Raw genomic sequence first — 23483 nt, 5'->3', positions numbered from 1 at the left:
ACTTTTTCCCAATCCTAACTCTCTAGTGCAAATGTTAGTAAATATGTCATTAACCCACAAAATAAAGTCTTGGGTTTTGAAATCATTCCCTTACTTCATATTCTAATGAGAATTTCTAGACAATAATCACATGTTTAGTGGTTACTAACAGACATACTTTTTAAAAGCAACTTTTGCATTAGTATTTGTATTGCCTTATTTTATACTCTTCTTCTACTAGTTTTGGAAGTCAAATGGGACTAAAATGGTCGATTGTCTTGTGAGGATTTTACAATGTAAGAAATTTAAGCTTGTCATAGGATGACTTTCTTTCCTAATCTTACCTTCAAATTGGAATCCTCTAGATTTTTTCAATTTGATCCATTGTTGAAACAAGAAAACAAGAGTTCCCAATTTCAAGATTCTCTATTTTTGCTTTGAATAATCAAGTCCTTACCTTTAATACTTTCAAAATGGCATCAACACTTTTTTTTCTTTTAATTGATAAAAGAAATTCAATAGACTTTGGTTAACAAGATAAAGTTGTATATTAGATACGTTAGGGCTCTCTAGCTTATATGACTCTGTTGCTTCCTCGACATGTCATCATTCCAATTAGTAGACCAAAGGGCAAGCAAATACATAATAGGACAATGTTGCTTCTTTTACTATGGTGTGCTTCAAGCATTTCTTCTGCTCTATAGGCAACAATCATTTGGTGGTGCAAAATCATATGCTACAAGTCATTCAAAAATAGGTATGAATGCGTGTGCGTTTCTTATTATTTTTTCCGAAAAATTTATTTAGTAATTTTCATCCAAAAAATGCACAAAAGAGTCAATAGTGGAATGTAATTCCTATCAACAAGAGGTAGAATTATCGTTTCCTTAAACAAGAATGCATGTTCCAACCAAAATGCTTCCATCCTCATCTGTGTAAACCAAACGTTTTAGTGAGAATTGAAACCAAAATTGCAATCCCATTACATTTCTAATACAGCAAACCAAATAGTTTAATTATATGAAAGTTGTTGTAAAAATTATTTGGTAGCATCAAAATAATTTGCAAAGGTATAAGAATACATCCCATATTTAACACTACAGTATTAGCTTCCTCATGCATAAGCCATGTAAATTTAGAGGTTTTTTTTTTTTTTCTTTTTTTCTTTTTTTCTATAGGTTTGTAAAGGTATTGGGTGAGATTTTTTGGGGTCCAAAAATGGATTGTAAAGATATGAGAAAATTAGGTGGCCTGAAATGAATCCTTCTTGGTCCTAATATTTGTTTGGGTCAGCAGAAGACAAGTAATTTTTATTATAAGTAATCCTTTTAAAGTGGCTCCAAATAGAAAGAAATTAGTGGGTTAAGCAAGATAACCTTGTCGCATTTTAAGCCACCAAGTACATTTTAAAATTTTTGAATAAAAAAATAATCATTTAATTTAAACCTCCCTAAAATCATGTAAAAACATTCAAAAATTAGAGATTTAAATGATTGCTCAAAATGTGACATGATTAAACTATCTAACCTAATAATTTTTTCACAAACATCAACTTATGGATAAAGAGCGAGAGCACCAATCAGGATTTTCTCTTTGACGGAAATATAAATTTAAAAAAACAATCTATAAGTAAAAAAATTAAAGAAAGTGAAAAAATAACTAATCCACTCACCAAATTATTGGTTGTCTATTCATATGCATGGTTTGTGACCACAAAAAAATTTATTACAAGTTCAAAAAAAAGAAAAAAAAAACAAGTCTAGAAATGTGGAAGTCAAAGTCAAATCAACAACACGACATTTACAAAATACAAAAATACAAAATTAAAACTTAAATTATTCATATTCAGTAATAATTGTAAGGAAGCAGGGCCCATCCTAGCCCTCAAGCCTCACCTCTCTCTCACCCAACACAAGTGTCAAGTGTCACACACATTAGAGACAGAGTTGGCGCCAGGGGATCAGGATATGGTAGTGGTCACTGCCAAGATTCCCCATTCTACAATTTTCTCTAGTTTTTTTCTATACTACACCCCTATAATTATTCTACTTGAGAAATAAATAAAAGAGAGTGAATAATAAAAGAAATAAAATTATTTTTTACTAAAAAACAAAAAAAAATATAAGCCATGAAATTCACCATAATGCACGCCAATAGCAGCTGCTGCTGCTACTAATTATTATTTTAAAACATTTGACACCATTTATTTGCACAGAATTACATTATTGAACAACAAAAATTTTGATCTCAATCACCAAATCAAACAAGTTCCCAGTTCTCGATCTCATTTACTAAATAATAAAATGAAACGGGGGGAAAGAAGTCAAACCAAGGATGGCTGCCACTCGAGTGTTTGGCCAGCAAACATGGGAATGATATCTCCAGATGAATATAAGAAGGACTCAGGGACTCTGAATGGGGACTTCAGCAATTTGATTTTTGATGTGTTCCTTGGAAGTCCATAGAAGTCTGCCCCATTAAAGCTTGTAAACGCCTCCAGCTTGTCAAGAGCACCTGCCTGCAACAAACATTATTGCTAATGAGATGACCGCAAGGAAGAAATCATCATCGGCTGCAGCATTTTAATGCCACTCAATGCTATAAACTGTTCAAAAACGGACTACGTTCTCAACATGCTTTGCAGAAATTGAAAACTTGCACGTATTTTTAGTTTGCCAAATTCAATGGATAATGAATGACGTAATGGAAAATAAGACAACAGGCATGGATCCAACAACCCACAGAAGTAGAAGATTTTTGTATACAAAGATCACCTGTTTGAGTTAGCTCCAATTGTTTTTGGCTTTGTCCTGTCAATGGATAAGATTTGATCCAAATTCGATCAACATCTAATCCAGACAATTGGGATATTGAGTGGGATTTTGATCCATTAATCCAATTAAGGTCAAAATACGTGAACACATTAAATAAAAAAAGTATATTTAGACCTATATTTATTCACTCCGATAATAGTTCAACCAAAGTTTAACATAAATAAATAAATTATATTATCTTTTACAGAAATGTGCATTCATTTATGTCGTACATTTCAAAGGGATTAATCAATTTTTGAGAATTATTTCCATAATAATAATTCAAAATCAGATTGGATAAATGGATTGGATACCTGAAACCACATGAAGTATTCAGATTAAATAACGGAATATCCATCTAACTAATGAAATATCTGAACCCTGGTATATTCTTCCTTTTATTAATAATTTTTTTTTTTCATCCAAAAGAAAGAAAGGTCAGATTAGGATTGTTAAGCAACCATTTTCCCTAAAAGCTTAAATTTTTAGCTTGTCAATCAACAATATATATCAAAGCTTTAATACGCCCCCAAACATGCAGCTCAATAATGCATGAGAAGATAAACAAATGATAAATAAGATATACTACACAATGAATGCGGGCAAGAAGACTAGAACCCAGGCCATTGGCCATGTTAAATTACCACTTCATCTAAAAGCGTAAGTTGTTAATTTGTGGGCGGCCAACAATATATATCAAGCTTTTACAAGGATGTATCATGATTTGATCCTACTCAGATCCAGTTAACAAACTTGTATAACTGTGAGCTCATCTTTCCGCATATGCCAACTTAAATAGGAGTTTGCACTTGGGACCTCATCATGAAACACCCATCTCAAATTTAAAATTTAAGAAGGGATGGAAAATGGATTTAAGCAGAGGGATGAACAACCCCCATATGCAAGGTGATACCTTTTGTTCCATTACTTGAACAAAGATTATATATGTCGATCTAAAACAAACATACAAATTTCACAAGTGAATCAAAAGAAAGAGAGGAGAGGGTGGGGTGTGAAGAAATCAGACTAACAGAAAAACTCTTAAAACATAAATGTAGAGAAAAAATTTTGATTTAGATAAAAGAGATTACCTCTTCAAAAACCTTGGCATAAAGTGACAGGGCAACGGGAGCATTATATATACCCGCACATCCACATGGACATTCTTTTCGTCGTCTATCATGAGGGGCACTATCAGTGCCAAGAAAAAATCTTCTACTTCCGCTGGTCACAGCTGATACAATAGCCTGTCCTAAATGAAAAATAAAGGATGGATTCAGAAGAAAACAAAATGCAGAAATTAGGAAAGAAATATGGTCCAAAACTGTTCAGCTTTGAAGATTTCCTGGGTATCATTTAAAGAATGAACCTAAGAAAAACCAATCATGTGCCATACAAAGCTTTGATTCAAGATTATTTATAAATATTTGAATAATTCACCAATAATATTGGATAAAACAACGAATACAATAGGAAAATAAAATAGAGAGAGAGAGAGAGAGAGAGAGAGTAAAAAGGAAGAAAAAACTCAATTAGGCCTTAATGCTCAATATTCCAATTTGCACCGAGTAGTGCACACAAATCAAGCCTTTGTATAAGGTTTTCCCCAAAACTAAAAAGGGAAATAATTTGGGACATAATACCAAATCCTTAAATAAGGAAACATAATTTGGTAAATAATAGAAAATCCGTACTTAAATAAGCATAACTGCAATTCATATATGCTGAAAAATTGCATTATTAAATCCAATTATCCTAAATTACACCTACACATCATAAACACGGAGATCTCCAAATTTCTTAATCTTGCTCAAATGTGACCTCATGACATTCCTCATAATTCTCCCCTAGTTGGAAAGAGTTCAACCATGAATTTAAAACATTTCAAGGATGATCTAATAAATCATGCAAAATTGGAAATGAACGAGATAATTCGCAAGTTTCAAAAATCAGTACAAATGCAAGAGACAAAGTCGTCGAAGGCAAACTTATCAAGAATGAAAAATTCTATATATGCAATCTCACTCATGTCTTCAGCCTCGAGCTCAACAAACTTTAACTGTTGTGATATGAATCGTATAATGAAGATGCACAGCAAAATAAACAACAAGAAATAAATAACACAACCAATAAGAACAGCAACACAAAGATTTACGTGGTTCGGCAAAGAATACATCCACGAAAGCAATGGCACACACATTTCACTATAGAAATCAAAATGCATACAATACACTTCTCTAATGATCACTCTCACTCTCAAAATATGCCCAGATGACATATATAAAGGTTTCTCGGAGGTTTCCCCCTGTTTTCCCAACCACCCAACGATCAAAAATTCAAAATTTAAAAAAACTGTCGCAGCCCAAGTGCCTCTCGTCGACAAACACAGGGCTTAGTTGACGAGACCAAGAAGAACCTTCGTCGACAAAGACAGGGCTCTCGTCGACGATGCCAGAAGTCTGAAATTTCCTACTCTTGGTAATTATTCGTCGATGAACCTCTGTTATTTCCTCGTCGACGAATACAAGGCTCTCGTCGACGATTCCTGCTGTGCTGCCCCCTTCATGTTTTTCCTCCTTCCTTCTTTTCTTATTAAAACAGAAGTATAAGAGCCACAAATAGCAATCTCCACCTTGACGATTATACGCCCCTTAGGAGAATCTCAAAAACATGAACTGCTTCACTTTGAACTTAAAAACACTTGGTTGGGTATGTCTCCCTTCTAACACTTGAAGACATGGAGTAAGTCCAAGCAATGCTTGAACTTCTCTAAAGTAACTGATTTCATTAGAATATCCGCTACATTTTCAGACGTGTGAACTTTCTCCAACACAAGTTCACCCGAAGCAATCAATTCCCGAACCCTGTGGAACCTCACATCAATGTGCTTGGTCCTAGCATGGTATATTTGATTCTTCACAAAGTAAATGACACTCTGACTATCACAATGCAGCACTACACCATCTTTCTGTAACCCCAGCTGTCTGACTAAACCAGTAAGCCATAAGGCCTTCTTTGCAGCTTCAGCAACTGTCATATAGTCTGCCTCAGTTGTGGACAATGCAACCAGAGACTGTACCATGGATCTCCAACATACCGGTCCTTCTACAAGGATAAACACATATCATGTTGTAGACCTTCTGTCATCTATATCTCCAGCATGATCTGAATTAACAAACCCCATAACTGAAGGACAACCCTGTTGCTTGCCGAACATAATGTCATATCCCAATGTACCCCGCAAGTATCTGAGTATCCATTTTATAGCTTCCCAATGCCGCCTTCCTAGATTAGAGAGGAACTTACTCACCACGCTCACTGCATGAGCTAAATTTGGTCTCGTACATACCATGGCATACATTAAACTCCCCATAGCACGAGCATAGGGGACCTTTGACATGTCCCGGATTTCCTCATTCGAACTTGGACAATCTGCAGTAGACAACTTGAAATGATTCATCAGAGGTGTACACACCGGTCTTGCATCAACCATGTTAAATCTCTCCAACACCTTCTGCACATAACCGCCCTGAGATAACCATAATCTCCCTGCAGTCCTATCTCGGCGAATCTCCATCCCAAGTATTTTCTTGACTAAACCAAGATCCTTCATGTCAAATTCCTTATGCAACCGGTCTTTTAACTAATTCACCTCAGTTAAATCTCTTGCAACTATCAACATATAATCGACATACAATAACAAGAAAATAAGTTAGTCATCATCAAGTTTGTTCACATATACGCAGCAGTCATACTCAACCGGAAGGAATGGATGAGGCAACATGAAAGCCTTAGCCATTCCTTGTTGCACAAGAATTTCCTTCACACTCCTCTACCATAAACCAAAGTTTCCAGATCCATCAAATTTGACTACGTCAAATCTTGCAGAAGACGATCCCGATGCCATAACAACAAAGGCTCTGATACCAATTTGTTGTGATATGGATCATATAATGAAGATGCACTGTGGAATAAACAACAAGAAATAAATAAGACAACCAATAAGAACAGCAACACAAAGATTTACGTGGTTCGACAAAGCCTACATCCACGGAAGCAATGACACACATTTCACTAAGGAAATCAAAATGTATACAATACACTTCTCTAATGATCACTCTCACTCTCAAAATATGTCCAGATGACATATATAGAGGTTCCTCAAAGTTTTCCCCCCGTTTTCCCAACCACCCAACATTCAAAAATTCAAAATTCAGAAAAACTGCTGCAGCCTAGGCGCCTCTTGTCGACGAACACAGGGCTTCGTCAATGAGACCAAGAAGAACCTTCGTCGATGAATACAGTGTTGACCCTATGGGTCATTCCCAGTTTTGATAATGACAAATACTTTTTGTATTTGATGGCTTTCAAGTTTATGTGCAGGTTCTTATTGACAAGTTTATATTTGATGGCACGTGAAAGCTTGAAGCCTAAAGACCCTGAAGTTTAGTTGATGTTGTAATTTTTATTATCATTCAATTCAGGTCTGTAATAGAAAATAGGAAAAAGGTCTGTAATATTTAATGCATATCATGCATGTAGGAACTACAAGCTCAAGACCTTAGAAAGACCTTAGGGAGCACCTTTCGATCGACCAACGCCAAATTTTTGGGACTATCTCAAAACGGCCTTAGAAAAGACCCTAGGTCTTGCACAATCACTTAAGTCCCCAATATCACTCTCTATATTAGGGGAAATTAAGTAGGCAAAATTTGGATCTTAATTGAAAATCATGGGAGGTCGGACGACCGAACCAAGCCTTGTAAAACGGCTCGGGCGACCGAACAAGTCAACATGTTGACTTCATGTTTCGGGCACCCGAACCTATATTGAGTGTATCTCCCTCGGGCACCCGAACCTGTGTTAGGTTCCTTTTCAACTACTCGGGCGCCCGAACGATCATGTTCAAAATGGGCTCGGGCAACCAAATTGGCTGGTTTGATTAACCGAACTTGGAATCGGGCACCCGAACCTACGAACAAATGCTATTGACTTTGGTTCGGGCTACCGAGCTAATATTTGGGCTACCGAAATGTTTTAAAAAATTTTTTTAAATCGAGTCTATTCGGGCGACCGAACCTCAGTTCAGCCATCCAAACCTTCTTAGGTTAAATTTATTTTACCCTAGGTAAATAAGGGTTAAAATGGGTTAATTTCATTAAACTTGTTTTAAACTTTTCTAATTATCCTCATTTAGTCCCCAACGGTCAAAAAATCCTCCTTACCTATAAATACTTGTTCATTTGTCATAATTAGCAAGGATTAGTAAATTGATTAGGGCCAAAATTCTCTCAAAATCAAAAATCCCCTTTTAGCCTATACTACCCCCAAACACTCTAGAACTTCATTTTCCTTGATCTTTCAAGTGTTGTGAGTATACTTAGAGTGCTTGTGCTTAATCCTCATTAGCTCATACTCTCATTTGTTGTGCTTATTGTTTTTATTATTGAGAGTAAAACTTTAAGTTCTCCCATCAATTTTATTTGATAAATCTTGTGTGGGAAGACTTAGTGGCTTGTGGTTCTTCAATTGTCATTGCAAGTTACCTTAGCCTATATTTTTTGTGTGCAAAAATCATTTTCTAAGCTTGCCATTCAAACATCCATTGTGCTTAGTACATTGAGAACATCTAATTAAGATTGTTAGTACACTCTCGTGCTCGATTAGATAATGTCATTATTCTGAGTGTTGATTGCACACATAGAGCACTGAGCTTATAGTTCTTACATCATTGAGGTGCATTGATTATATTGTGCATAGTGGTACATATCTGCTTGTATAAGAAGCGTTTATTTGTATGAAAATTTTATATTGATTGTATTCCAGGCGTGGGCCTGAAGAGGGAAACTAACCCTATTAAATAGTCCCGGACTGACTTAGACCCGGTTAGGAAAGCTAGGTGCGCCATCTTGGTAAGGCGTGTTGGTTGAGGTCAGCCCCGTTAATTGACCTGATTGTAACCAGTGCCGCTCCACCCGTTAAGTGAGCATTAGTGGAATCCTCAAGCTTGCGAGCAAGAGGTGGGAACGTAGGCACAGTTGGTCGAACCCCGATAACATATCGTGCGTGTTCTTTATATTTCCGCAAATTTATTTTCCGCACTTTTATTTTCAGCACATGTATGTTGTATGCTTGATTCATTATATGTAGTACATGTGTTGATTGGGTTTATAATTGCATATAGACCCTAGGTTGCATAATACTGCTGCTTTGGATAAACCTAGGTAGGACAAAATTTTAAATACCCAATTCATCCCCCCCTCTTTGGGAATACACCAAAGCTAACATACAGGGCTCTCGTTGACGATGCCAGAAGTCAGAAATTTCCTACTCTCGGTAATTATTCGTCGACGAGCTTCAGAGCCTTCGTCGACGAACCTATACTGTTCCCTCGTCGACGAATATAGGGCTCTCGTTGACGAGTCCCGCTGTGCTGCCCCCTTCATGTTTTTCCTCCTTCCTTCTTTTCTAATTAAAACATAAGTATAAGAGCCAAAAATAACATTAACCTTCATGGGCGGCTTAATTTCAGCAATTTCCACCTCAAATTTCTCCATGGATTCTTTGGGCTTATATGTCAATTTTGGAACTTGTTTTTTGCCCTCATATCCTGTTGCTAATACAACTGGTTGCAGTGCTGGTTTTGACAAGCTCACTAAGCATCTTCACATACCTGCCCTCTTCAAAACAATAAACTCTTTCGGTCAACCACATTGTGAACTTTAACAATATCAGGTTAATTGGCAAGCTCAATTATTGTCGGAGTAGTTTGCTCAGTCATAACTATGGCCCCTTTTATCCACATATCTAAACAGGCATTTATTTATGTTCATCTCCACAATTTCCCTCATGTCATATTGTAGGTCCCAATTTGCCCATTCTCCAAGGACATGGATGCCTCTCTAGATCATCAATTCAAGCACACCTCATTGAATGGGCTCAAATTGGTCCTCGGTCAGTATGGTTGTTGGCAAGGATTGGGATGAGTGATGACAATATGGATACAAGAGTGATGGTGAAATGATGACAAAAGTTGTGAGGATTGAATTGAGGTGATGGGTTAGGGATTTGGGAAGTTCTCACATTCAAAACACACGCATATAGAAGATGGAAAAGCCAGGAATAAGTTGGAGATGAGCAACTAGCAGTTTGTGTTGTTGCAACTAGGGGTGAGTATAATTTGGTGAAAACCAAATTAACCGAATTAACCGGCCGAAATTGGTCGGTTCGGTTCGGGTAAAAAACTCGATTCGGTCGGTTCAGTTGGGATTTTACAAAAATTCGGTTAATCGGTTTCGGTTCGGTTAACAACAAAAAATAATTCGGTTAACCGATTAACCGAATTATTAATTAATTAAATTTTAAGTATAAATTATGAACTTGAGAGTTGAGAGTCTCGGTAAAGGGGATGACGACGCCGAGCTTGGTGTGACTGCGGAGGAAAGTGATAGTGTTCCAGCAGACGAAGAGGAGGATGAGGGTCATGTTGAACTTGAGAGTCTCGGCAGCGCCCTTGGTGGTGGATCGGTGGTGACGCATAAGCTCATGACGTCGAACACCGGCCGGTGCTTGTACTGGATGAACTTCCAGGTAAAGAGGGTGGCACAGATGGCGTCGTGGCGAGCCACAGCAGGATCACCCACACGCGCTTCCAGTTGTCCTCCACGAAGTACTGGAGGTTGCGGTAGCCTCTCCGGAGCAAGTTGGGTACTTGGGTTCCGTGATGGGCACTAGCTTCTGACTCAATATTTGGCTGTTCAAGTGTTCGTCGCCAGGTTCGCCGACTGCCCTAGCGCTTGCAGGCTTGCAGCAGCAGCATCTCCAGAGTCCAGCCTCTCGACCCTCAGCGTCTGAGCCACCAGCTCGCCGCCTCGCCGTGCAAAACCAGACCCCAGCGTCTCAGCCACTAGCTCGCCGCCTCGCCGTGCAAAACCGGACCCCAGTGTCTCAGCCACCAGCCATCATTTTTATTAATAAAATTAATAAATAAGGTATTTAATTAAATTGGATTTGATTTTTTAATTTTTTTTATAATAATCAATTTTAAATAATTTCAGTTAAAATCGGTTAACCAAATCACCCGAATTTGGCCGAACCGACCGTTTGCTCACCCCTAGCTGCAACTATTGTTGCTGAGGCAACAACGACAATGGTATTGTTGTTGAGGCTTACAATTGCTGGGAAAGGTGATTCTGTGGATGATTCAGGAGTTGCTAAGCAAGGAAGACCTACCGGTTGGGGTTTTCATTGGTGACCTTGTGTTACCTCTGATGCAGCAGTGGCAGTAGCAGTTTCTCTCCTTTCTTTTAATTTTTTTTTTGTGTGGGGGGGGGGGGGGGGCGCGCATGGGGGGTGTTTCCTCCTGCATTTTGCTGCTACTACTACTCCTTGGTTCTAGTAGTAGTTGTTAGTGCTACTAGTTACTTTAGTTAAATTATTGTTGTGTGTTATTGATGTATTAGTAAGCATGAGTTAAGACGTGAATTAGTAAACATAATAATATAATATGGTTATTGTTATGCACTTGGCATATATTATAAACAAAGGGCGAGGACTATCATTGTGATTAGGTCATCCAATTTACCCAATATTTTAACATTGTATCAGAGCATGGTTCTAAACCCTAATTGCCATAGTCACCGTCAAACCAAAGCCTAAAACCCTAAACTGCCATATGTCTACCATCATAGGGTTTTTTTTTTTCGCTGGGCAACATTGCACTAGGTGCAACATTGGATCTAGAGTTCTTTTTTCTTTTGGGTGGATCAATTGATGTATTGAGCGTGGACTACACAACATGAAGTCGATCATCTCACATCCAATATTTCTTCCACCCATCTCAGGGTTCAAACTAGAGACCTCCTAAAGTCCTAAGTACTAATTGTTGGACCTTAGGCAATAGGGAAGGATGGGATTGCATACACTAGAAAAAAATTATAACATCTAGCCTTTATACTTTTCTCACATGTTATTGTAACTTGATGACTTAATTAGTTCAGACTAAGCAATAAAATTTTTGAATTAAAAATTGTATTCTTAAATTTTATTATTAAAATATATATTTGCTTATATATAATAAATAATATCAACTATATTTATAACATTATTTTTTTAATACTCATGAGTTTTCTTCCAATACTTCATGGGTGCTCTATCCTTGTGAAATTGTTGATTCAATGTCTAAAATTGAATGTATATATGAATGTATGAATACTATGAAATAAAATAAAAATAGGTTCATGAAAAGATAAAATACATAAAAGTATAAAACAAAATTGTTATTATTGAAATCTAACTCAATCAATGTTAGAGCCAATGTCTATAACCCAAACTTTGAGTAAGAAGAAAGATAAATATTTTAACAAAAAATGTTTTTATCCAATGCTGATCTTTTATTTGCCTTACTGCAATGTATTGTGATGTCTTCGCAATGCAATCTAGAAGAATGTGTTAAAGCATGACTTCATATATAAGACATTAAAGAAAATCGTAATTTTTGAGGTTTGGTGAAGGATTTGGGTCTTATTATGCAACAAAAAAGAGTTGAAAAAATTTAATTTTTAAGGATATTTAATTATATTCTTACTTCACAACTTAGTTGAAAATAGTTTGTTCCTAAGGGTGCAGATTAATCACAAGGGACATTAGATTCAAAATTGAAATAGAAATTGAGGAGACTTCAAAGAGGATACAATTCTCTTATTATAGTGCCTAATCTGAATAGTTATTTAAATAAACCTAAAAGATTAGGGAACAATAAGATAATACTAATGAAAAATATAATAATATCAGAAAACATTGTAGGGGCAGCCGCTCCCCTTGGATCCGCCCTTGACCATGTGTCATTGGCCTTTGGAGCAATTAGATGGAAAGAACACCTCCATACGCAACAATCTCTAGGAAAGTGGCCTGTATGGAACAACTACCAAGTTTATTGCTTAGGAGTCACGATTAGTATGTCAGCTCAAAAAAAATCCTCATATCATCTGAAATAGTCTCCTGCAGCATTTTTGGTTGATTTGGTGTTATAGTACTTGATTTTGGTCTTCAACAGTGCAATATAGATCACTCTGTACTTTAGTGTCATACTGCTTCTAGTAAGATCCAATTCATTGTGTATGTGGATGATATTGTGATCACTAGTGATGATGATCAAGGAATCTATAGCTTGAAGCATTTTCTACAAACAAAATTGCAGACCAAGAGTTTAGGGTTGTTGAAATACTTCTTCCATCTAAAAGTATCCAAATCTCATACAAGAACTGTTTTGTAACAAAAAAAAAAGTATGTTCTAGATCTTTTAGATGAGACCATGTTGTTGGGACCTTTAAATATACCCATGGATCCTAATAGCAAGTTAGTGCTAGATGTAGGTGATTTGTTGGTTGATCTCGAAGATACCAGAGACTTGTTGGAAAGTTGAACTATCACAGAGTCAATCAACTCAATATATCTTTTGCAACAAGTGTCGTGATACAATTCCTGGATTATTTGAGAACAAGCCACTGAAGTGCAATCTTTTGTATCTTGAGATACATCAAAGGAGCACTGGGAGAGGTCTCTTACATTAACGCCAAGGCCACACTTTTGTTCAAGGATATACAGATGCAGATTGGGCTTCCTTCTGATAGAAGATCCAGAATCACGTATTCTATTTCTGTTGGTGGTAACTTGGTATCTTGGAAAAGTAAAAAACAAACTATGGTGGCCCGATCAACTGCTGAGTCAAGTATCAAGTCATGGCCCAAACTACATGTGAGCTTATTTGGCTAAGGAGCATGTTAGAAGAACTTGGTCATTCTTGGCCTATGGAGTTGATGCATGATAATCAAGTTGCTATACATACTACCTCCAACCCAATCTTCCATGAGTGGACGAAACAAATTGAAGTTGATTGTCAATTAAAGAGAATCTTGTGCGTAAGCTCATTACAACGACTCATGTGAAGTCCAAATTCCAACTTGTTAATTTATTCACTACAGCTTTAAGGTTTGCTCGGGTTAAATCCATACGTAACAAGCAAGGAGAGTGTGATATATATGCCCTAGCTTGAGGGGGCATGTAACTAGTTTATTTATTTAGTATTGCAATGTGTTATTACTTTGTTAGTAAGCATGAGTTAATACATGAGTTAAGAAGGGTGATATGGTCAGTCTTATGTTCATGGCATATATTATAAATAATGGGAGAGACCTATTGTGATTTGATCTTCCAATTACCAGTAACCAATAGCAACAAGTTTTTTTTACGTCTTTTTTTTTTTTTTTGTGGCTATGAGATTGATGAAGGATTGGGGCTCCCTAGTGGTGGTGATCAATTTGATAGAAGAGAAAATATGTTAGGGTATTTTAGGGTTTGCATGTTGTGGTGGTGGCTACAGGTGTGGCGAATACAATAGGCTGAAGTTTCAGCTGTGGCTTGTAAGACTAGACCATTTATTTCCTAATGGCTAGGCTGTCAATGGTGGTGGTGATCAATTAGAGAGAAGAGAAAATATGTCAGGGTATTTTAGGGTTTGCATGTTGTGGGTGGCGGCTACAGGTGAGCCAAATACAATAGACTGAGGTTTCAGTTGTGGCTTGAAAGACTAGACCATTTATTGCCTGATGGCTAGGCTTTCAATGGTGGATTGTGGTTTGATGAAGTGAGGAAGGATTGATGTGAGGCTGTAATACCAAATTGAAGCAGAAGCGATAAGGCAACAGACAATTAGCAAGGAAATGATAGAAAATTAAGAGAAAAGCAAAGATAACAAGAAAATAAAAGGGAAAAAATAAAGAGAAAGGGGAAAAGAAAGCAAGACTCAATTTAGGGTTGAATGCTCAATACTCCAATTTGCTCCCATATTGTCAAACCTTTCCATAAGCTTTTCTCCTTCAACTAGAAAGGAAAATAATTTGGGAAATAATGGCAAATTCCTAAATAAAGAAACATAATTGATAAATAATAGCAAATTCCTAAATAAACAAATACAAATGCAAATCCAATTACATAAATCAATTATCCTTATGCCTACACATACTGTAAACGCAATGATCTCCAAATATCTTAATTTTGCTCAAACATGACAAACTTTGAGAAACAAGCCTACTAATTGTTTGCTTGATTTTTCAAAAATGTACAAATTCATAAGTAAATTACATTATACAAGCTTAACTTGGGTTGAATGCATACACAAACAATTCAGGGTTGTCTTAAAATTTTAAAGAGGTAGGCAATCATATGAAGGGCACAATTAACAAGGATTATACAGCTTTATGCCTTTATCATTTTAACAAGAACCAAAAATGAATTTATAGCAACACTTATTCGATTGTTCACAATTTGAAAAAACTGACACCCAAGTGACAACTTACTTTCTCTTGAGATTGCTGTTAGCCTGTATCAGTGTCCAGCATTTAGCATCTGTATTAATCTGTTTTAACACCAATACTAGGCTTGAACAAGAGACATACTTGATGGTGCCATAACAATATCACTTTCAAAAATTGAAAAGCATACTCCCAAGTTTCTTCTTTGTTAGGTAAAAAATATGAGAAAACTGACCCTTAATTATTGCTTCATGGAAAATGATAAATAGAACATACTGTGAATCTCTCTTTTGAGTATTGGAAGGCAGTAATTATGTGGTTGTAATCCTCCTTGAAAGAGAGAATTCCGATTGAGAAGAAGATGTTGTGGTGTGACAGTTGCTGCAACAGAACCTAAGAAGTACAAATGCAATGGGATCAGATCTAGATTAAAATGAGACAGATATTCAAGACAAATTGAACCATATCCCTTCACGAAAAAAAATAAAGTTAAACAACTATGGAATGAGAAGTGAAAGGAAGAGGGAGTGAGCAGACCTTCATTGCAAGATTCAATAAATTTAACAGCATCCAAAGTAGTAATATGCTCCATCACGACCTTCAACAGTGGAAGCTTCTTGATTAATGGTTCTAGAATAGTGTCAATGAATGCCTTTTCACGATCAAACATGTCAATCTCAGGGTCAGTAACCTCTCCATGGACCTATAAATGAAGTTTCACGCACAAATTGAGTCCTCAATCTCAAAGGGATCTTCCCTAAATAAATTAACATGTTAAAAGAATTCTTAAACTAATGACCATGTCAGGCTGCATTGGGCTGTGTCAAGCAAATAACCTACATATTTTCTACAATATAGCCTCCTAAGTCTGTTAATAAGTGTATCTAACCATTTTGTCATGCAGGTTAATGTATGATTTTGTTCCAAAAACTTCAAAGAGTGAAAGCACGATTTATTTAGTTGCAAGATTATGAAAATGACAAAGATGCTTGAGATATTCAACCTCAAGTATGCCGGATGTGGACTTGTGTAGCTTATAGTTCAGTTCCAACACTAAACCAAGAATCCTCGTACTTCTTTTGAACATCAATGCCAAATGAAGCATGGGCTGAACAAAAAAAACCCAATAGTCTATCTGACAACTTGAATATATTATCTTATAATATTGAACAATACCAAATGAAGTCTAGACCTTATCAGCTGAGAAAAACAACAAACCAAGCCTCAAGTCTCACGAGGTGGATTCAGCTACATGAATTCTTTTCCACCAATTTACATGATTGAGGACAATTACCTCGGGTAAATTAAGGGGTATTAAATCCTTACTATCTCATTTTCAAATTATTTTAGGTCTACCCCTTCTACAGCCACCAACAATAACTAGCTTACTCCTCACTAGCGCACTATTTGGCCTAGGTTATATTATAATATCTTGTATGAACATAAAATCAATTCCATTTTTTAATTTTCAAAATAGAGCATAAAAAAAAAAGCCAACACTAGATCTGATTAATAGAACATAAGAACCACGAAGGAAACTCAATTTCTCCCACTCATTTATGTAGTATATAAACAGTGGACAACTAGTAAAATAAAGTTTGTAAATTACCAGCAAAGGCATATTCTGCTCAATCATCTCCTCCAGAACAGGTAAACAATTCCCAAATAGGTCCGTAACACCATCTTGAGAATTAGTTGTAGCACCAGCAGGATACAGCTTCACGGCAAAAACAACACCACTTTTCCCTGTCAAAACAATCAGCATTTTCATTCAATCCAAGCATAAAGATATAGGTGGATAGAAGAAGCATCAGTAGCTCTAGCACATAAAGATTTTTAGAAGACCAATGCAGAACTAACCTACATGCATGTTGCTGATAAAAGAAACAAAGAAGACATTGAACCCAGATTAGGGACATTCTGACCGCATAAAAATGGTTATCATTCAGGCACAAAGTTAGAATATAGCATAGAAACTTTTCCCCAAACCAAGCCTCGACATTGTTTTCTGATATAGTAGTCCTGCATTATCTTTAAGACAACAACACCATCCTAAACAGAATCACTTTTTCCCATCAAAGCATCATCATTTTCATTTAAATCGCACAAAATCTTCTCCAGTTAAAGCATCATCATTTGCATTTAAATCACACGAAAAGCAATGAGAGAACAAACAAGCAATGGAACTACATCAATAAAGATAATTAATTATTGAAATGATGGTTACAATGACCCTACATATGTGATATATGTAACTGAGTCAAAAAACTTAATATGGGAAATGTTGTTGAAATAAACAATTTTTTTAAAGAAATAATATATCATTAAAAGAAATGAGCAAGAATTACAAAGATTGAAGAATAAGACATCCTCCAAAAAACAACCAAACATATTATAGTAAAGCATTCCCCACCGTCCCACCAACCCCCCCCCCCCCCCCAAAAAAAAAAAAAAAAATCCCTCCGAAGACAACAAAACTCAAAAAAACACCAAATTGCCCAAAAGGAAGCAAGAAAAACAACTCTATCCCGCCATAAATGGGAAAGAGTGGATCTTTTATTAAAGATCCTAGCACTCCTGTAGAGCCACAAAGTCCAAAAAGGAGAACAGCACACTTCCATAACACCACACTTCATGGCACAACCATCACCTTGAGAACAAAAATTGGTTGCCCTGAAGCTTCCCAGTCACCTGACAATGGATAAAAAGACACTTATTTGTTTCACTAAATTCAACATAATGCAAATATCCAAACCAATTGCCATATAACACCTCCTTACCTACAACAAATAATTAGTATTAACACTATTCAGATCCAAAATCCACATGAATGCCTGGATCTTGAAAGAAACCTTAGCCTTCCAAGTAACATTATTCAAAGGGAAAGAAGGAAACTAGAAGATTCCAACAAATGAGAAAAAAAGACTCCATAGTAAAAGAGCCCTCATTTGAGAAGCCAAAGAATCCAAAGCCCTCAACAGAACAATGAGCTCATCATCCTCACTTTCACTAATATTAAAATGAAAATCCCAAGAAAGCAAGGCTCCCTTAAAAGAATTAAATAGATTAAACAAGGCATTGTAAATTGAAGACAGTCCAAAAAGATAATGAAACAACACTAGCAGTCTAGCAAAATCTAACCCACCCAAATATCCTCTCAAAACTGAAAGGAATTACCAGCTATGAACCAGGTAAGAAGATAGAAAATATGAGCTCATGTGAAGTACACTTCTAAGGGATTGCTTGAGAATAGTGATGAGGTGAGGAAGAAGAAGAAGAAGAAACAGCAGGAACCTGCAAGGGGGGAGAGAGAGAGAGAGAGAGAGAGGGAAACTGAATAGCAATTCTAATTAAAACAATAATTGTACAATAACTCACATGTCGGCACTTGTAGCCACTACTACTACCAACACATATTTACATAAAAACCCCAACAAAACAAGGGATTACAAAACAACCCAAAGTACTTATATCCACAAAATAAACCTAAATTAACTAAACTTCTAAAATGACCAAAGTTATCCCAAACTGAAAAAAATAAAATAAAATAAAATAAAATCCTAGCTTCTATATAAACATCTAAAGTTCTCCATTGGTGGTTCTCCATCAAACTCCCCTTGTTAGAGAAAACTCAAACTCGAGTTTTGAAATGATGTAGTTGTCAAATATTTTGTGAATGGCCGAATGAATTGGCCTTGAGTTATGTATATTATATATAGACTTTACAAGAATGCTATACATGTAAAGTAAATAAGATCTAGCATGTTTCTAACCCTATATAAGTAAACTATAATCTGTCAAGCCCTATACATGTAAACTAAATATAGGCTAATTGTACAAAATAATGAATTGAAATATAAGGAAATAAATGTGGGCTAAAGTAAGGAAAGAAATCCTTTGCTTTGTTGTTTGTTGTTTTGTTGACAGCCCCACTCAAATTGATCCGGGTTGATCAACTAGCATCAATTTGCTACTTAGGAAGCAATGTCGATGACGAGCGAGAGGCTTGGTAAAGATATTAGCAATTTGTAATTCAATGGAAATGTGTGGAAGAGTGATAACATGAGCATCAAATGCTTCATAGATAAAGTGACAATCGACTTCAATATGCTACATGCGCTCATGATAGACAGAATTGGCCGTGATCAGGATAGCACTCGTATTATCGGCATGTAGAGGTGTAGGATCGGTCTCAAAAAAATCTAACTCAACAAGCAAGCCTTGAAGCCAAATAATTTCCAAACAAGCAAAAGACATCGCCTGGTATTTAGATTCCGTAGATGACTTAAAAACTCTGTCTTGCTTCTTAAACTTCCAAGAGATCAATGCATCACCTAAGAACACACACCAACCAGTGATGGAGCAACGTGTATCTACACAACCAGCCCAATCAGCATCGTTATAAGCAGCAAGGCGAGTAGAATTGCCTGCAGGGAAGAATAAACCACGGGCAGAAGTGCCCTAAACATAGTGTAAGATCCTACGAACAGCAGCCAAATGAAGATGATGAGTCGTCCGAAGAAACTGGCTGACTTGCTATACAGCAAAAGAAATGTCTGGTCTGGTAATGGTGAGATAGACAAGACTACCCACCAACTTCCAGTATAAACTGGGATCAGCAAGTAAGTCACCCTCCTCTTTGCAAAGCTTGACATTTAATTCCATGGGAGTATCAACCGAAGTACCCTTTTGAAGGCCAACTGTGGCCACCAAGTCACTAGCATACTTATGTTGATTGAGTGAAATACCTGAGGGAGTACGATTCACCTCAAGACCAAGAAAATATGTGAGAGACCCAAAATCTTTCATATGAAAGGACTCTAAGAGATGAGTCTTGAGCTGAGCAAGTAAAGCAGAATCGGAATAAATAATCACAATACCATCAACATCAACCAAAAGAACAATAATACCCATGTCTGATTTTCGAAGAAACAATGAAGTGTCATACTTGCTCTGCTTGAATGAAAATTGTAATAAAGTGGTGCGGAATTTATCAAACCAAGCCCTCGGAGCTTGTTTGAGACCATAAAGAGAACGAAGAAGCTTACACACATGTGAAGTCGGAGAGAGAAACAAGCCCGAGGGTAGCTTCATATAAATACACTCTTTAAGATCCCCGTGAAGAAAAGCATTCTTGACATCCATCTGATGCAATGGCCACTCACTGGAAGCAGCAATAGCCAGAATCGTACGAACAGTAGTCATCTTAGCCACAGGAGCAAAGGTCTCTTCATAATTGACACCATATTCCTGATTATTCCCAAGTGCAACAAGGTGAGCTTTGTAACAATCCGGACTTCCATCAGATCGGATTTTGACTAAGTAAACCCATTTACAACCTAGAGGAACAATGGTGGGAGGACAAGGCTCAATGTCCCAGGTGTGATTGGCCTCTAGAGCGGCAATTTCTTCCTCCATAGCTTGTTGCCAACAATCATGCATGACAGCGTGTGAGTAGGAAGTGGGAATATTTAAATTGGCCAATGCAACAGTAAGAGCTGAAACAGAGTTACCAAAACTTGAAGAGGGAAATCCATTCCTGTCCGGGGGTACAGACACTCGATAAGAGCGACATACCAAAGGCTCTAGAGGTGCTGCAACTAACTGAATCTAGAGCATCGTAGGATCATATATTGGATGAGCTACCGGAAGAAACTGTGGGCGAGGGTGCCGCGTATACACAATACCTGGTTTAAAACAAGAACTAACTGGATGAGAATCTGAGAACTGCTCCTCAAAGGAGGGGAGAATCACAATTGGAGAGGAGGGTACAGAGGAAACAGGAAAGAAATGTTGATTTTCAAAGAAAATAATATTCCTAGAAATGTGTGTACGATGCAATGTAGGATCATTCCCTTTTGACACACATTGTATCCCAAGAATGCACATCGAACAGATTAAGCAGATAATTTATGTCGCTAATGAGGAGGTAAATGAATAAAACATGCACAACCAAAGGTACGGAGGTTATGATAACTAGGTTGCTTAGCAAATAAATAGAAATAGGAAGACTCCATAAGTAGGACTTGAGAAGGTAAACGATTAATCAAGTAGCAGTTTTCAAAGCCAACCCAAAACAAGGATGGAACAGAGGATTCTAGTAAGAGAGTACGGACCACATCCAAGAGATGACGATTTTTCCGTTCGGCTACTCCATTTTGTTGGGGAGTAGCAGGACATGAACGTTGATGAATAATGCCTTTAGAAGCCAAAAATGCTTGAAACTCAGTAGACACATATTCACCACTAGAACTTGTGTGAAATGTCTTAATAGAAGCAGAAAATTGATTGCCAACATATGCTAAAAACTAAGTGAAAGTATGAAAAACCTCAGATTTAGAGCGAAGAGAGTAGACCCAAGTAAATCTGCTATGATCATCAATGAAAGTCACATAGTATTTAAATTTTTCATGTGAACTAACTAGGTAAGGTCCCCAAACATCACTATGGATAAGCTCAAAACACTGAGAAGCTCTACTAGCATGCAAAGGGAAGGGAAGAGTTTTGCTTTTACCAAGTTTGCAAGAAGCACACTCAAGAGATAAAGAAGAACATTCTTTATTACCAAGTAAACCAGAGTTCAAAACATGAGATAAGATCTAAGTATTGGGATGGCCTACACGATGATGCCACACCATACAAAAGATTTGAAACATAATTACAAGCAAAAGACTTAATAGAAGAAATTGGAGAACGTGCTGGAACATCCAAAAAGTAGTGGAAACAAGCGCCCCACCTTAGGTCCCTTCACGATCGGCTCCCCCGTTACCTAGTCCTACACAACACAACCATTACCAGAAAAATTAACAGCACAATTGTTACCAACTAATTGACAAACAGAAATAAGATTCGCAGAAAGCTGAGGAGCAAGAAACACATAAGTGAACTTAGAAGAGGCATCTCCGACAACAGCAATTGGCAAAGAACTGCCATTGGCAATCTAAATAGCAGATTGACTAGCGTAGGGCTGAACATGACACAAGGTAGTGGGATTATTCGTCATGTGATTAGAAGCACCCGAGTCCACATCCCTGAGATTAGTAGAACTGTTACCTTGAAGCCCCATTGCTGATAATGCTGAAATTAGCATCTATTGCACCATTTCGGGTGTGCAATAATTCGTTGGAGAAGGTGCAGGAACAAACAAGTCACCTGAAGAAGAGCCAGGGGCCGCAAAAGTCACTGTGGAGGGTACGCTAACAGAAGTCTGGAATGCCTAGGCCTAACGATTCTGCGGGCGAATACGACATTCTTTGATAATGTGACCCTTCTTTTTGCAATAAGAGCAGAATTTCTTGGAACAACTGGCAGCGATATGTCCAAATTCTTTGTACCAAAAACATTGCGAAGTGCTAGAATGCGCAGGCGGTCCTCGTCGTTGAGCAGCATAAGCCACAAGGATAGACCTGGAACTACCATGAGATTGTGCCAGTGTGACTTGAGTACTAAGTCGTTGTTCTTCACGAAGTAACTCACCAAAACAAATGTCCAGAGAAGGAATGGGAGATCAATTTAGCAGAGACGAGCGAACAGATTCATACTCGGGGCGAAGTTTCATAAGAAATTGATCACAACGACTAGTCTCATGAGGACATTGAATAATGGGAACAAAAGCCACAAGAACATCCGTAGTAACCAGATCAGAATATTCATTCCAAAGAGTCTGAAACCCTAAATAATAGTCTTGGACGGAACGATTGTCATGTTTAAACATGGCAATCGCTTGCTCTAACTGAAAATGATGGGCACCGTTATCTTGATGATATACTGTTTTTAAATAAGTCCACATGGATTAAGCGGTGCAATAAGGTCGCAAGTTGGGGACAATATGTGGCTCAACCGAGCCAAGAAGCCAAGACAGTATCCTAGCATCAAGCACGGCCCATGAAGGACAATTTGCAGACTCCTTGGATTTATCAGGATTGGGTGCACAATCCGTGCCATCAATATGACCCCAAAATCTTTTCCCTCCAGCAAAAGTTCAAATTGAAAAGCCCACGTAGAATAATTGTTGCCCGTAAACTTGGCACATAGGTGCGGAGTCCATGCTAAATAACGGAGAAAATCAAGAAGCCCAAAAAAACAGACTGTTCCAAAAGAAACAGACCACCAGAAACTCTAGAAGCCTAAAATAAACAACGCAGGTACAAGGAAAAACCAAGAACAACCTCCCTACACTTAAAAAATTAAATCTTGAACCAAAAAACTGCACTAAAAATTAAATCTTGAACCAAAAACCTGTTGTGCCGAGAAGATAAGTGCCAGAAACAGCAACAGAAAGTTGTTGCCTGCTTGCCGAGAGTGACAAACAGCAACAGAAACTGGAGAAATAAGTGGCAAACCAGAAACCTGCTGTGCCTGCTTGCCGAAGTCACAAGCC

General features: G+C 37.3%; 1 protein-coding gene across 8 annotated transcripts in view; it reads right to left on the bottom strand.

Annotated features, from left to right (window-relative positions):
* Nucleotides 1-2123: 2123 nt before the first annotated feature.
* The window catches only part of LOC131149256 (dihydroorotase, mitochondrial), a 56194-nt gene continuing 34834 nt past the window's right edge, over nt 2124-23483 (bottom strand). For all 8 annotated transcript variants that reach the window (XM_058099543.1, XM_058099542.1, XM_058099546.1 and 5 more), the window contains 5 exons: nt 16713-16849; nt 15641-15806; nt 15380-15496; nt 3884-4044; nt 2124-2497 (listed from right to left, as the gene is read on the bottom strand). In XM_058099543.1, coding sequence (XP_057955526.1) covers nt 2303-2497; nt 3884-4044; nt 15380-15496; nt 15641-15806; nt 16713-16849 — 776 coding nt within the window. In that variant the 3' untranslated portion in view covers nt 2124-2302. The remainder of the gene's footprint in view (nt 2498-3883; nt 4045-15379; nt 15497-15640; nt 15807-16712; nt 16850-23483) is intronic.

The sequence above is a fragment of the Malania oleifera genome, chromosome 2 (genome assembly GCF_029873635.1).
Source record: "Malania oleifera isolate guangnan ecotype guangnan chromosome 2, ASM2987363v1, whole genome shotgun sequence".
NCBI classification, from domain to species: Eukaryota; Viridiplantae; Streptophyta; class Magnoliopsida; order Santalales; family Ximeniaceae; genus Malania; species Malania oleifera.
Note: the sequence above shows the minus strand (reverse complement) of the source record. Positions and strands in the feature narration are given on the sequence as shown.